Source organism: Salvelinus sp. IW2-2015, linkage group LG25 (genome assembly GCF_002910315.2).
Source record: "Salvelinus sp. IW2-2015 linkage group LG25, ASM291031v2, whole genome shotgun sequence".
NCBI lineage: Eukaryota > Metazoa > Chordata > Actinopteri > Salmoniformes > Salmonidae > Salvelinus > Salvelinus sp. IW2-2015.
The window spans coordinates 4,867,652-4,881,801 of record NC_036865.1 but is presented as its reverse complement, the minus strand read 5'-3'; the positions used below and the strand labels follow the sequence as shown (position 1 = coordinate 4,881,801).

The following is a 14,150-nucleotide window of genomic DNA, read 5'->3' as shown; positions in this document are numbered from 1 at the left end:
ATATCAACGCATCGAGACAGTCTTCCTGTGAGGACAGAGGTCCTCAATCTGAGGGCTACATTAGATCACTACGCCGGTAACAGCCACCATACGTCAGAATATATCCTAAAAACGCAGCAGATTGATATAAGAATGTATTGTGTCGTGGCGGCTCTACTTTCTCCTCTCTTACTTTGTTCGTATCAAATTATTCCTCCTTATGACTCACTGCTATGCGTTCTTCAAAGGAATCCTCAATGTCATGAGTGACAGTAGTCTGGGTTCACTAGGCAATAGAATTTAAACGTGTTTCTAAGACAAAAGAAGTATATCTGTCATAAGAGTATCAACATCTAACTAGTATTATTACCTTTATAGTAATACTTAATCTACTTAATGATTAACCTCTTGCAACTATAGGGGGTGCTGTTCCGCATTAGCATATTTGTGTCTCCAAATTAAACTGCCTCGTGCTAAATTCTTGATCGTACAATATGCATATTATTGTTATTATTGGATAGAAAACACCTTCTAGTTTCTATAGAAGTTGGAATTTTGTCTCTGAGTGGTACAGAACAATTTTTACAGCACTTTTCATGACAGGGTTCAGATTTCAGAAATTTTTACCTCTGATCTGGTCGTATCTGTTTATAAGCCACAGTGAATGCTATGAAGAACGACACTGCCTACGTCTTCCTCTGGGTGTCTGTACGTCATCACGTTTTCAATGAAATCGATGGGACGTTCACAGCCATTAGAAATGACAAAAATGTACAGAGACCCCTCTTTCTCAATGTGCGCCTCAAGCGTGAAGGCCATCGGACCTGTCTCGTTCCAAGTCGTTTTCTAACCAGCAATATTTCTCCGGTCATGTTTTCAGTCGTATAGTTGTTAAAAACATCATAATGTAGTGAATTTGAACCGTTTTATATCAATTTATATCCGTTTAGTGCGATTTTGAGGAATTTCTTTGTTGTGCGTTCTGAAAGTTTGGACACACGTTTTAGGGAGTCGGTCGTTGGTGCTGGACATTTCGAAGGACAGAGGACATCTATCGACCAAAAGACGTTTATAACATAGAAAGGATACATTGCCCAAAGATATGATGGAAGAACAGCTCAAAGTAAGCAATATTAATATGATAAACCGTGTTTCTGTGGAAATATTTTAAACGCATAATTCGCCATTTTGTTTGGTATAGCTTCACTTGCCACCCTGTATTGAAAAGTAAGGATAATTTTAAAATGTAAATCCGCGGTTGCATTAAGAACTAATTTGTCTTCGATTCCTGTAAACCCTGTATTTTTTAGTCAAGTATATGATTAGCTTTCAATTAAACTAGATCACTCTGATAGATGACGTCAGACATATTGAGGCTTGATTCCTAGTATTTTCATTGTTAACCACGGTTTTGTATGGCTAAATATGCACCTTTTCGAACAAACTGTATATGTATTGTAAAATGATGTTACAGGAGTGTCATCGGAAGAATTCTGAAGATAGTGAAAAAATTAATATATTTTGGCGGTGATTACGTTTATAGCGCTCTTTGGCTGAATCATGCTCTGGAACGTTTGTTCATGTGGTATGCTAACTTATCGATTTATTGTGTTTCGCTGAAAAACGCTTAGAAAATCTGAAATATGGTCTGAAATCACAAGAACTGGGTCTTTCCATTGCTATGCTTTGTCTATTTTTATGAAATGTTTTATGATGAGTAAATTGGTCATACACGTTGCTCTATCTAGTAATTCTAGTCGATTTTGTGATGGTGGGTGCAATTGTAAACTGTGATTCTACCTGAAATATGCACTTTTTTCTAACAAAAACTATCCTATACCATGAATATGTTATCAGACTGTCATCTGAAGAGGTTTTTTCTTGGTTAGTGGATATCAATATCTTAGTTGAGCCGAATTAGTGATAGCACCTGAAGGAGTAAGAAACTGATGGAGTTAGAATAGTGGTGTATTTTGCTAACGTGTTTAGCTAATAGATTTACATATTTTGTCTTCCCTGTAAKACATTTTAAAAATCTGAAATGGTGGCTTTATTCACAAGATCTGTATCTTTCATCTGGTGTCTTGGACTTGTGATTTAATGATATTTAGATGCTACTATCTACTTTTGAAGCTATGCTAGGTATGCTAATTAGTGTGTGGGGGGTGGGGGGTGCTCCCGGATCCGGGTTTCTGAGGCAGTAAAAGTTAATGATGACTTGCGTTAAATATCGTTTAAAGCTATTAATGCCATGTTCACATTGTCAGTTTGAAGTGACTCAAATCCTATTTATTTTCATTTCCGATTCAAATCTTTTCTTTGTCCTGCAGTCTGAACAGCCAAAAACCACATGGAATCTTGATATTTAAAGCCACATTTCGAAGGTGGTTTGAAGTCAGATACATATCTGATTCCTGGCCATGTGACTTGTCTTAATGGTCGAATCTGATTTATTTGCCCTCAAGTGGTTTTTAGACTTATTTGGCTAACTACTAGCTACTTTGTTGACCATTTGACAAGAACATGTGGTAACTAACTAGCTTGTTAATTGTTTACAAACAAATGAGTGAATGTTCTAGAAAGCTTAAACAGCTACCTAGCTACGTAGTTCGCTGCTGTGGCGAGCCAAAAAAATTATTTGTTTTGAAAGTTGGATCATCTTATCCTTTGAGGCTTTAAAAGTGTTCTTACACTGACTTTGAGCATTCAAAGCAACTGGGAAACCTCCATGGCAGGAATTGTTATCAACTTAGCTTGCTACATAGCTTCTGAGTGATAGGAAGCACGAGCACCACCACCAATCAGCCTTTACCTCTGAACACACACCATCATTACTATGACAACTAGCGTGTAGCCATGTCAGCAAATGACTGCCATCTGAACACACACACATCCGATTTAGTCACTCACTTGTAACCTGCTGTTTGGACAGTCGGTATTCCAAGACGAATTTGAAAAACAAAACTGATTTGAGCATTAAGGCTTTAGTGGCTGCCACCTATCAAGTTACCTTGTGAGATATTTAAGTACAGTTCTGCCTGTTTACTCATCTTTCAGTTGTACTTGAAAGGAATAGAAAGCTCCACTCTGTCAAGCTGTTACAGTGTTTGTCATCGACATGAGACAATACAACACCCAAACATTCAACATCATTGTTTTTCCCTAGCTTGTTAACTGCCAATTGCCAACATTGATGAGAATATAGTCTTGTGTGACAGTTGTTTTTAACGAAACCAGTTACATTGTACTAAGTTGCTGAGTTTGTCTCTACATCATTCATATGACTATCAAGAAGTATTTTGCAGCACTAGGAGAACATAGATGAGGGTTTCTACTGTATGGCCATTCATGTGTTTGTAAATGTCGGTATTTCTCCCCCTGGTTCACTGTACATAACTTGCATAACTTGTTTCTGAAGGATAATCCGAGTGGTAGTATTGTGACTCTAGAGATACAGTAGAGACGGTGTAGAGATACAGAACATAGATGATCGTTTCTACTGTATGGCCATTCATGTGTTTGTAAATTTCAGTATTTCTCCCCTTGGTTCGCTGTACATAACTTCCATAACTTGTTTCTGAAGGATAATCCGAGTGGTTGTATTGTGACTCAGCTGTGAGCTGTTTACCCCATAGAGATACAGTATAAAAAAAATGTGTTCTATTTAATTCTGTGGTTTCCACCATGCTAGCACTTGCGCTATAGCTATTACTACCCATCTCCAACTCAGAGACAATGGCATCCAAAGTCAAAGCAAAGCTTACAGAATAAGGTCCCGAGACAATTGAACACGGAAAGGTCTGTTCCATGTCAAACTGACTGTATGATAGACTTTGGCAACAAGCAATCCCTCTTCTTGTGGTATCATATCATAGCCTCACAAGTCAGTGTAAAATGTTGATGGGATAATGTGCTCCGTGAAGCATCGCAGGATGTATGAATGTACGATTGTGGAGTACTGTATAACACTCGTTATGTAACAAGGATCCGTGCTGTCAGCTTGAATTAACATGTTAAACATTAAACAGCCTGGCACAATAAGAATTGTAAATATGTATAATAAAGAAGTATGCGATGCAAGCGATGGGAAAAGTCACATGAAGCTGTTCTCTGTTGTTCCCGAAGGATTTTTTTTTGTGGGNGCCCCCCTCCAAGTCTGCCAGCCCCGTGCCCCCCATCTGCGGCAGCCCCTATTGCATCTCCCCCATGGCCTCCCCCTCCGCCTCCCCCCTGCCCCCGCCCTACCCGCCCCGCCCTGGCTCGGCCACCCCTTTCCTCACCTTCACCCCGCCCCAGGGGGAGGACTTCCTTCTCTCCCCTCCCTCTCCTCGTCTGTCCCGTAGCCTGAGCCCCTGTGGAGGGGCGGGCCTGGAGAGCTGGTTGACAGGGGCCAGCCCCTTGAGCATCCTGGAGAGGGAGTTGATGGAGGGGGAGGGGGCAGAGGGAGACAGGGGCACTGGCCGCGATGCCCTGGGCAGCTGGCGAAATAGCCCTGCAGAGGTATCTGATCAACTGCATGGTGTGCAGTGTTGCATCTCGGGCTCACTGTGGTTAGAACTGGAGTTCTTCCCTCCATGAGCCACAATAATAGGATGTTTCCGTTGTTGCTGCCTCTAGATAGATAATTGTGCAATAGATAGTGAATGACAACTAACTGTAATGTTGACCTAAGGTTGACCTTCCTCCAATGCAGTCAGCAGAGCTTACACGACTCCTGTGTCATATTTTGGACTGCATGTTTTTTTTTGTGTGTGTGTGCGCCACTAACATGCACATGTTTGAGTGTTAAATTGGGTTTTCATATGAAGATTTATCTCAGGTGTTTGGAATGAAAACCATGTGACCGTGCATGATTTGTATTTTTTTAATGTGTTGAATGATTCACAGGGGTTGCAGATTCTTGACCCCCACAATTATACCATCATATTGGAAAATAATGTCATAGAGAAGCCAATTTGAATACTATTTGAGGATTAAGACTGGTTCGCGAACAGTCTGAAACAAATGTATGAATGTTTTTACAGAAAATAACTTTTGTTTGAGAGATATGTCTATGGATTTTTCTAACAAACAGTGTAAATTGACTTCCACTACGATTGTGTTTACAGCACGCTGTTGGAAATGAATTGCACCTTCCAGACATCACCCACTGGGCACACACTGGTTGAATCAACGTTGTTTCCATGTAATTTCAATGAAATGACATGGAACCAACGTAGAATAGACGTTGAATTGACATCTGTGCCCAGTGGGGAACTCCTATTTGTGAACCATCGAGTCTAATGTGTGTGTTCCCTCTTACAGCTGGTGAAGAATGACAGCGACTACCATGGAAGAACCTCCAGAAGCCCTGTCATGTTGTTTGACATCCAGGACAACAACATGAATGCTAACTCATTCACGGTAAGGTGCCGATTTGCCTTTTGTGGGCGACGATAATGTTTGAAAATTGATATGTCTGGTATTTCTGGACAAGCAATATGTGGTGGGGATTTATTTATCATGATCTATGATGATCGCTTGCTTTAACTTGTCACTGTTATTTTAACTGAACTTCATCACTTAACTAATCGTTTATCCTAAACCCCATCTCAGCTTTAGACTGTTACGTTGAGTTTCTGTGAAGAACAAGTCAATAAGATTAATATGACAGCATTATTGCATGACCTTGCTGTCATCTTTTCCTCCCCACTAATTGTGCATATCATCTTTTGAATAGTATCAGACGTGAACTAATAGTTCGTTGTGACTGTGTTCATTCTATATGCCACTCACTCTAGTGTCTTGCTCTTCCATGCTTACCCCTCGGCCGGACTCCACCACCATCTCTTCTGGTGTTTCACGACTTTCCTGGTTTTTCCTGGTTTCTAACGGATCCCTCCCTTTCTGCCTTGCTACTCACTGGACCTCCTACCTTCCTTCTTCCTGTGCACCCTCTAACTCCCTGCCCTGCCCCTCTACCCAACTCCTTCATCTCTCCTTCTGGGCTGACTGGGAATTCTCTCTCTGACCTCTGACCTGACCACTGTCACTAGGAGGCGGTGTGTAATGAGATCATGAATATAGCCGAGACCTCGGTGAGGTACTGCAGCACCCTCTCCCCCCACCCCAATGACTCTGTCCTCCACAGACTCCTGCCCCCCCTTCACCCCAGTAAACAATCTCTCATCATTTCCCAGCAACCCCAGTCCCACAGCAGCAGCCCGGAGCCAAGCCGTCTCAGCTGTGGAATGTGAGTATGGCCGTCTGACGTCTGTCCCTACATCTAGTCTGAGCTCTGGATACTCTGGTTTCTGTTTTACTGTTGTACTCTGACTTAAGGCCCCAGTTCAACCGAGTCATGTTCATTAGGGCATGCCACGGAAAATATTTTAAAATGCTTTGCAATAGAAAACTAAAATGAGTCCCAGTAGTCGCTCCCTGTTTCAGTTGGTTTTAATCCATTTAGTGCCTATTGAACACTACCCTGGTCTTGTAAATACATCTCATATTTTGTTTTTGATTCTATGTCTCTCAAGTCCTTTTGTGGTTGTAGTTCTGACTTCATGTAATGTTATCCTACAGTTTCCAGGCTTTGTACAGTTACGTGCCACAGAATGAAGATGAGCTGGAGCTGCAGGAGGGAGATCTTGTCAGTGTCATGGAGAAGTGCGATGATGGCTGGTTTGTTGGTATGTGCCTGGGGGCTCAGGATGGATTCCCCAAAGATATGGTCATAGTCACATTCATCCATATAGGGTTACAGCAGAGTGACAGCAGAGTGACAGTAGAGTGTAAAACTGCCATGTGGGTAGTTTCTTGGAAATTCGCATATGGAGGAGGTTCAAACACATCAGGCTCTATTTTCACAAACCTAACACAATGGTCAATCTTAGCGCTGGCAGTAGCGCTATAGGTTTTGGGGTGTGTCAAAAATATTTTAGCTATTTTCACAACCGGAATTATTGGCGCAGTAGCAGGCAGTAGCTGGGTCTTGATGAATAAACAAGTTGTGGATGCGTCGCGGCTTGACACCTCACTGGCCAATCAGAACGTGCTTAATGGCTAAATATGTGGTCACTTTAAGTTGTGTATTTACGATCTTTTATGTATTGCGTTGTCATCAACTCAACTAGTTCGTTAAATAGCCTCCCCCGTATTTGCTAAATATGTTGAATATGTTTGCAGTCCACATTGTTCTAATTGCATTGCTTCAATACGGAAATACATTGTTTTGTAGGGGCTGTAGGGGCTAGGCCTACTGTAAATTGGACATGGACATGCCAAACATAGTCAATAAGCAAGATTAAATTCACTAGGCTATTGATGAGGCCTATAAAGACAGTGTATAATGTTCCATGAACATAAAGCAAACCAACCAACCATAGGAGGCATCTTAATTGGGGAGGACGGGTTCATGGTAATGGCCGGAGCGGAAAAGGTGGAACGGTATCAAATTCTTCAATTACATGTTTCCACGTGTTTGATGCCATTAAATTCGCTCAGTTCCAGCCATTATTATGAGCCATCCTCCCCAGAGCAGCCTCCACTGGTGCACACGTAGGCATAAGGGCTCTTCGGCAGGAGGCATGGATGTTTGTCCTATACATTGAATATTGTTTAATAAAACATTGGTAATAGGCTACTGATTAGGCTACTATGCGCCTCCGCTGACAAAATCGATGCCATAACCAATTGGATTACTGCTAAACCAGCTTTTAGTGAGTCTTAAATATCACCAGTAGCGCTACTTGAAATTGGCACATGTTTTTAATGACACACATCAAATATTTCCACCCCTTCCACCTCAGAGCAAGCGAGCTGATATAAGATAGGTCAATTACCAACCCTGGCGCCATAGCAAAGCGCTGGTTTTTAACAACTCGGAATTGCCAAAGAGCGTGCGTTTGGCTCAAAGATAGAGCCCGTAGAGTTCAAAACGTATGTGTTTATGTACTCAATGGTAGTGCTTGCTATTATATCACATAAGTAGGCATATTTGATTGCAAAGACTAACAAATGTTGTTGTTGTTTCGTTTTCAGGTACCTCGAAGAGGACAAAACAGTTTGGCACGTTTCCAGGAAATTACGTAAAAGAGGTCAACTTATAACCTGTCAACAAACATTTTATAGTGTGAGGAGAACCTAGCTCTAACCCTTGGTTGCCTGTTGAGTGTTGGGAAATAATTACTTTTACTCTTGACTGTTTAAATTAGGACAGTCATTTAGTCAAGTGAAGACGTTTGTCTAATGTAAGTGATCAGTTTGGTCTGAGGTATGTTAATGTGCATGAGGTGGCAATAGGAGAAAGCTAGCTGTTGACACTCTGCCCAATCGTCAGTGTGGTGTACACATACCTTAACCACGTCCTGCACAGTACATGGCTGAATTTATCATATGATATTCTGACAATGGAATTTTTAGTAAAACAATTAAATGTCACACACTGCGGTATACACTGAGTGTACAAAACATTTAGGAACACCTTCCTAATATTGAGCTGCACCCCCCTTTACCCTCAAAACAGCCTCAATTCATCGGGGCATGGACTCGAGGTGTCAAAAGCGTTCCACAGGAATGCTGGCCCATGTTGACTCCAATGCTTCCCACAATTGTGTCCAGTTGGCTGGATGTCTATTGGGTGGTGGACTATTCTTGATACACAAGGGAAACTGTTGAGCGTGAAAAACCCACCATTGTTGCAGTTCTTGACACACTCAAACCAGTGCGACTGGCACCTACTACCATACCTCGTTCAAAGGCACTTAAATCTTTTGTCTTGCCCTCGTAATAGCACACATACACAATTCATATCTCAACTGTCTCATCCCCTTCATCTACACTGATTTAAAGTGTATTCAACAAGTGTCATAAGGGATCATAGGTTTTACCTGGATTCACCTGGTCAGTCTGTCATGGAAAGAACAGGTTTTCCTAATGTTTTGTACACTGTATATTCTTATACAGTAGGTATAGTACTTGCGGTGTGTTCTTGTCATTTGTTAACTACTATACAAAGTATTTTTGAAGCACATGAATGTCTATCTATATGAGGGAGCAGTAGCAGAGCAGTTTATGGATCAAGAGAGCGGTTCTTATAACCTCCATGATGGATCAGGAGGGCTCAAATGTGTAGTTGATGCACTAGAGAAATAGGAGCTGTTATTCATCAGCTACCTTTCAGGACCTATGTTGGGAAAAGTCGTTTTATTTAACTTTGAATGCAGATATATTTGAAGGTTGACATGACTTGCTAAGCCGTCTAGAAGACAATTTTTTCCCCCTAGGAAAACCCATGTAGTGTTTGGTTGGACATACCATGAAGGTACCAGCCTGTATGTGATGGCACCTACTTGGACAGTGTCCAACAGACCATATTCCTTGGTTTAAATTTCAAAAACCCATTGACCTGACAGCGAACTTAAAGAAACAAATTTATAGGCCTGCTATATTGTGTATCATCGTGGAATGGCTTGATTTTGTTAGCTCAGAATGCACTAAAAGTTAGAAAGCTATGTTTGTGACAATGTAGGCTTGTAGTCTTTATAAAATATAGCAGAACACTCTTACCTCAGTGTAGTCCAAAAGCTTCCAATGCCATTTTAGTATTGCCTCTGGTTTCTATTCAAGGTCTGTACTATAATTTGAGCATGTTCATCTGCATGATAGAAATCCCAATGATCAAACATATTAGCTAAGCTTTCTGTCAGATGAAGTAATGAATGCAATCAGGAAGACTGGCTCTGCTATGTATGTACCTGATGAAGATAGCTTGTGTGTGTATGAGCTAATGAGTGAGTGAGTGTGCGTGATCTTCTGTGATTCCTGTGAGGTAGCTGGTGGCAGACAGCTGCCTAAACTAGACTGGCTCCAGTGGAACCACAGGACAGGCATGGTATGCCACTTTTTTAAAGCACTTAACTGTATCAATAGCTAGGTTCCCATCCAATTGGCGATAGATTTGAATGTGAATATTCGACAATCCGCATAAAAACAATATGCACATTTTCCCACCAGAGATGTGTTTGAATCAAATTGACTTGTTGTGGATGACGTGATGACGTAGTGCACATAAATATAACTTTTGCGGTTAAATTCCCATGCCCCAAAAAGTGAAATGTGTTTCCATCGCATTTTCAACGCTACTGAAGGTTTTGTCACAAGAATGTTGTGTTATATAGAGAATATGCCCACTCTGGTCTTGGCACGTGCGTTTTTAGCCCCAAGTTCGCAGATAGAGTGTGGGTAGGCTAGCCTACATTATGTGATTATTTGAATTGTCAAACAGCAGCCAAGCATCAATTATCATGTCACTAGAATATTTATTGGAATGGAGCATTAAGCTCATCTCCATGCACTTTCACCACCTTGTGAAGTTCATCATAATTTATTTAATCTATAGCTTAATAAACTGCATGCTTTCCCGAGTTGTAGTGGGACGACCACATGACTCTAAGTTAACTTGATATGATATTATATCTATATTTTCTTATTACAGGTATTTCCACCGCCATTTCTCGCATAATTAATTTGACTGACAAAAAAAAACATTTGGAAAGTTTAGCGACAAATTATTTTTTATTTTATCCGACATGTAATTTTCTTCGCATGAAAAGGTTAGTGCCATCATTATTTTGAGGTCTAGGCACAACAAGAAAAACATGACTAATTATCTTTGAGCTGGACTACTCCCTCAAGGAAGATTGCTTTGAATTCGGATATCAACGCATCGAAGCAGTCTTCCTGTGAGGACAGAGGTCCCCAATTTGAACGCTTCATCAGATTTGTAAACTGCTAAAAGGCATGCACCATGTCAGAATACTGTATATTCTGAAAACTTGGTAGATTGAAAAAAGGATGCCTTATGTTGTGGCAGCTCTACGTTCTTCTCTCTTAACTTGGTCATATCAAATTCTTCCTCTTTATGACTAACTGCTATGTGTTCTTCCGCGGAATCCTAAATGTCATGAGTGACAGTCTAGGTACACTAGGCAGTGTAATTGAAATTAGAGTATATCAGTAAGACTATCAACAGCTAACTCGTATTATTACCTTTTTACAGTAGTAATACTAATCTAGTTCCTGGAGTGATACCGATTAAGAGTATTTATATGTTACATATCTTTATTTATCCACTTGATGAAGTTAGCTAGCCAGATTGGGACATGGTTTGGAGTTATTTAAGTGGCTACCCCCTATCGTGTTACCTTTGTGAGATATTTATTCTACAATGAAGTACAGCTCGGCCTGTTTACTCATTTGTCTGTTGTACTTGAAAGGAATAGAAAGCTTAATTCTGTCAAGCTGTTACAACGTTTGTCATTGACGTGAGACAATACAACACTCAAAACATTCAACATCGTTTATCCCTAGCTTTTTTATAGCCAACATCGATGAGAATAGTCTTGTTTGACGGTTGTTTTTACCGAACCAGTTACATTGTGCTGAGTTTGTCTCTAAATCATTCATATGACTATCACGAAGTATTTTGCGGCAACAGTGGAGCCTAGATGAGGTGTTCTACTCACAGGCGTCCGGTGATAACTTAATTGGGAAGGTCGGGCTCTAGTAACGGCTGGAACGAAATCAATGGAATCGTATCGAACACATCAAACACGTGCTTTTCATGTGTTTAACGCCATTCCATTTACTCCATTCCAACCATTATTATGAGCCGACCTCCCCTCAGCAGCCTCATGTGGTTCGACTGTATGGCCATTCATGTGTTTGTAAGTAGCGTTTCTTACATTTACATTTCCCCTTGGTCTGCTGCACATAACTGCCACAACGTATGTTTCTGAAGGATAACCTGAGTGACGGTTGTATTATGACTCAGCTGTGAGCTGTTTACCACATAGAGATACAGTGTAACACAATGTGTTCTATTTAATGATGTGGTTCCCCCATGCTAGCACTTGCACTATAGATATGACCCTTCTCCAACACAGACATCCGAAGTTAAAACAAAACTTATGAGATCCAGGGACAATTTAATAAGGAAAGGTCTGTTCCATATCAAACTGGCTGTATGATAGACGTTTGGCAACAAGCAATCACTCTTGTGGTATCGTATGATAGCCTTTACAAGTCAGTGTAGAATGTTGATGTGATAAAGTGCTCCATGAAACATCACAGGATGTATGAATGTATGATTGTGGAGTACTGTATACACACATAATGTAAAAAGGATCAGTGCTTTCAGCTTGAATTAACATGTAAACCATTAAACAGCCTGGCACAATAAGGATTGTAAATATGTATAATAAAGAAGTATGGAATCCAAGTGATGGGAAAAAGTCACATAAAGCTCTATCAGTTGTTCCGGCTTATTTACCTGAATGATTTTTTTGGGCAAAGCACAGAGTGAAGAGTTATTTAGCACAGACAGTTTGATGCATATGAAGTAACGTTACGCTGCCATTTGATGAGGATCGTAAATGCCTTGTGTCAGATGCAAATTGTGCCTCATTTTCATTAGCTTTTATTGATTATCACAGAAATGTATCCATATGTCATATTTAAGGATATTACTATTGTTTCCCCCGTTGTTTTTTAGTATTTGTGATGGGAGAAGACATGTACTAAAGAACACGATAGCTACTGGACTAAAGTGTGACACAACGCTTCAAGTAAATTATTAATCATCATAAGTATGTTTTCATTCGTTTTTCGAGACACTCAACCTGCAACAGGTTTTGTTTGCATATTTTTTGCGGTGCTGTTACCATGTCAATATTAAAATGAAGACAACACTATTTACTGCAGTGATATTATTGATATTTCGGTATTATGCAATATTTAATAAACGATATAAAGTATCCTGAAGTACCATGTGTCTTAATGTCCTGTGTTAAGGTCTAACTTTGAAACAACTGAAGGGTTAAAAAAAACTGTTTTACAGCTATTTGTACACATCGTTTGACTTAGCTTATTCTGATTATTTTTTCACAAACACATGCACACCGCAGACTCACAGAACAGGTATACTCCAAAAAAGACATGCTGTAACCTAAGATGTCCTGGGTAACACTGATCATATAATGAATTATGGAGGCGACAGCACAGTCAGTAATGAACAGATGTTTGTTTAAATGATCATGGAAAAGTAAACCGTTTTGGCTACAGGGAGGCAGACACCACCAACGACATCCCAATTGAACCCCTGAGTGAAAGTGATCAATGCAGTCCAAAAGTTTTGTATTGCTATGAAGAAGGTAGCTAGCAAATTGTTCAAGCGGCAATCAGCAGTTGAAACAACAATAAAGCGTACTCCACACCCCTCTTTCGGTATAAAGCTGAGGGATGGGGCTGGAGAAATGTAACCACTCTCAAATTCATAGACTGAGCTAACGATGCAAGGACTGACAATCCATGATATCACAATTATAGTTTCAACCGTGTTTTGAGGCTATCTAGTATTTGTTTACAAACATTGGCATACAATAAGCTTATATTTTGGGTTCTGATGGGATACGCCAGCTGAACTATGAATGAATTAGAATCAATGGGTACATATCATTCATTTATAAGTCCAAAAATGAATGTAGCAACTGCAGATTTCCCTTTTAATGCTATTTTGTCCGTTTTTTTGCATTTGTAACTTATTTTTTAAACTTATTGTGTAAATAATGTTACTGCTACTGACTCTTATGACCGAAAATAACTTCTGGGCATCATAACAGCGACTACTCACCTCGAACTGGAAGAAGCTTTTTCCTTTAACGAGTCCGACGAGAAGGATACACTGCTTTCCGGGGAACAGGCCCAAATCCCCATCATTTGCGTGAAGAAAAGACGGAGAAAAATGGGGCGGAGGTCAGCTGCCTTCTGAGAATTCATAGGCGAGCGAGTAAACTCCCACTGCCATCTGTTCTATTGGCCAACGTGCAATCATTGGAAAATAAAATCGACAAACCTACGATCAAGATTATCCTACCTACGAGACATTAAAAACTGTAATATCTTATGTTTCACCGAGTCGTGGCTGAACGACGACACGGATAATATAAAACTGGCGCGATTTTCCATGCACCGGCAGAACAGAGAAGCTACATCTGGTAAGACGAGGGGTTGGGGTGTGTGTCTATTTGTCAATAACAGCTGGTGCGCGATGTCTAATATTAAAGAAGTCTCAAGATATTTCTCACCTGAGGTAGAGTACCTTATAATAAGCTATAGACCACACTATCTAC

General features: G+C 40.4%; 1 protein-coding gene across 1 annotated transcript in view; it reads left to right on the top strand.

Annotated features, from left to right (window-relative positions):
- LOC111951617 (sorbin and SH3 domain-containing protein 1) overlaps positions 1-12,776 on the top strand; it is a 73,577-nt gene extending 60,801 nt beyond the window's left edge. The window contains 5 exon segments of the mRNA XM_070434876.1: positions 4,105-4,479; positions 5,284-5,382; positions 6,015-6,211; positions 6,544-6,650; positions 8,002-12,776. Of these exon segments, the coding sequence (XP_070290977.1) occupies positions 4,105-4,479; positions 5,284-5,382; positions 6,015-6,211; positions 6,544-6,650; positions 8,002-8,069 (846 nt within the window). The 3' untranslated portion in view covers positions 8,070-12,776.
- The last annotated feature ends 1,374 nt before the right edge of the window (positions 12,777-14,150 follow it).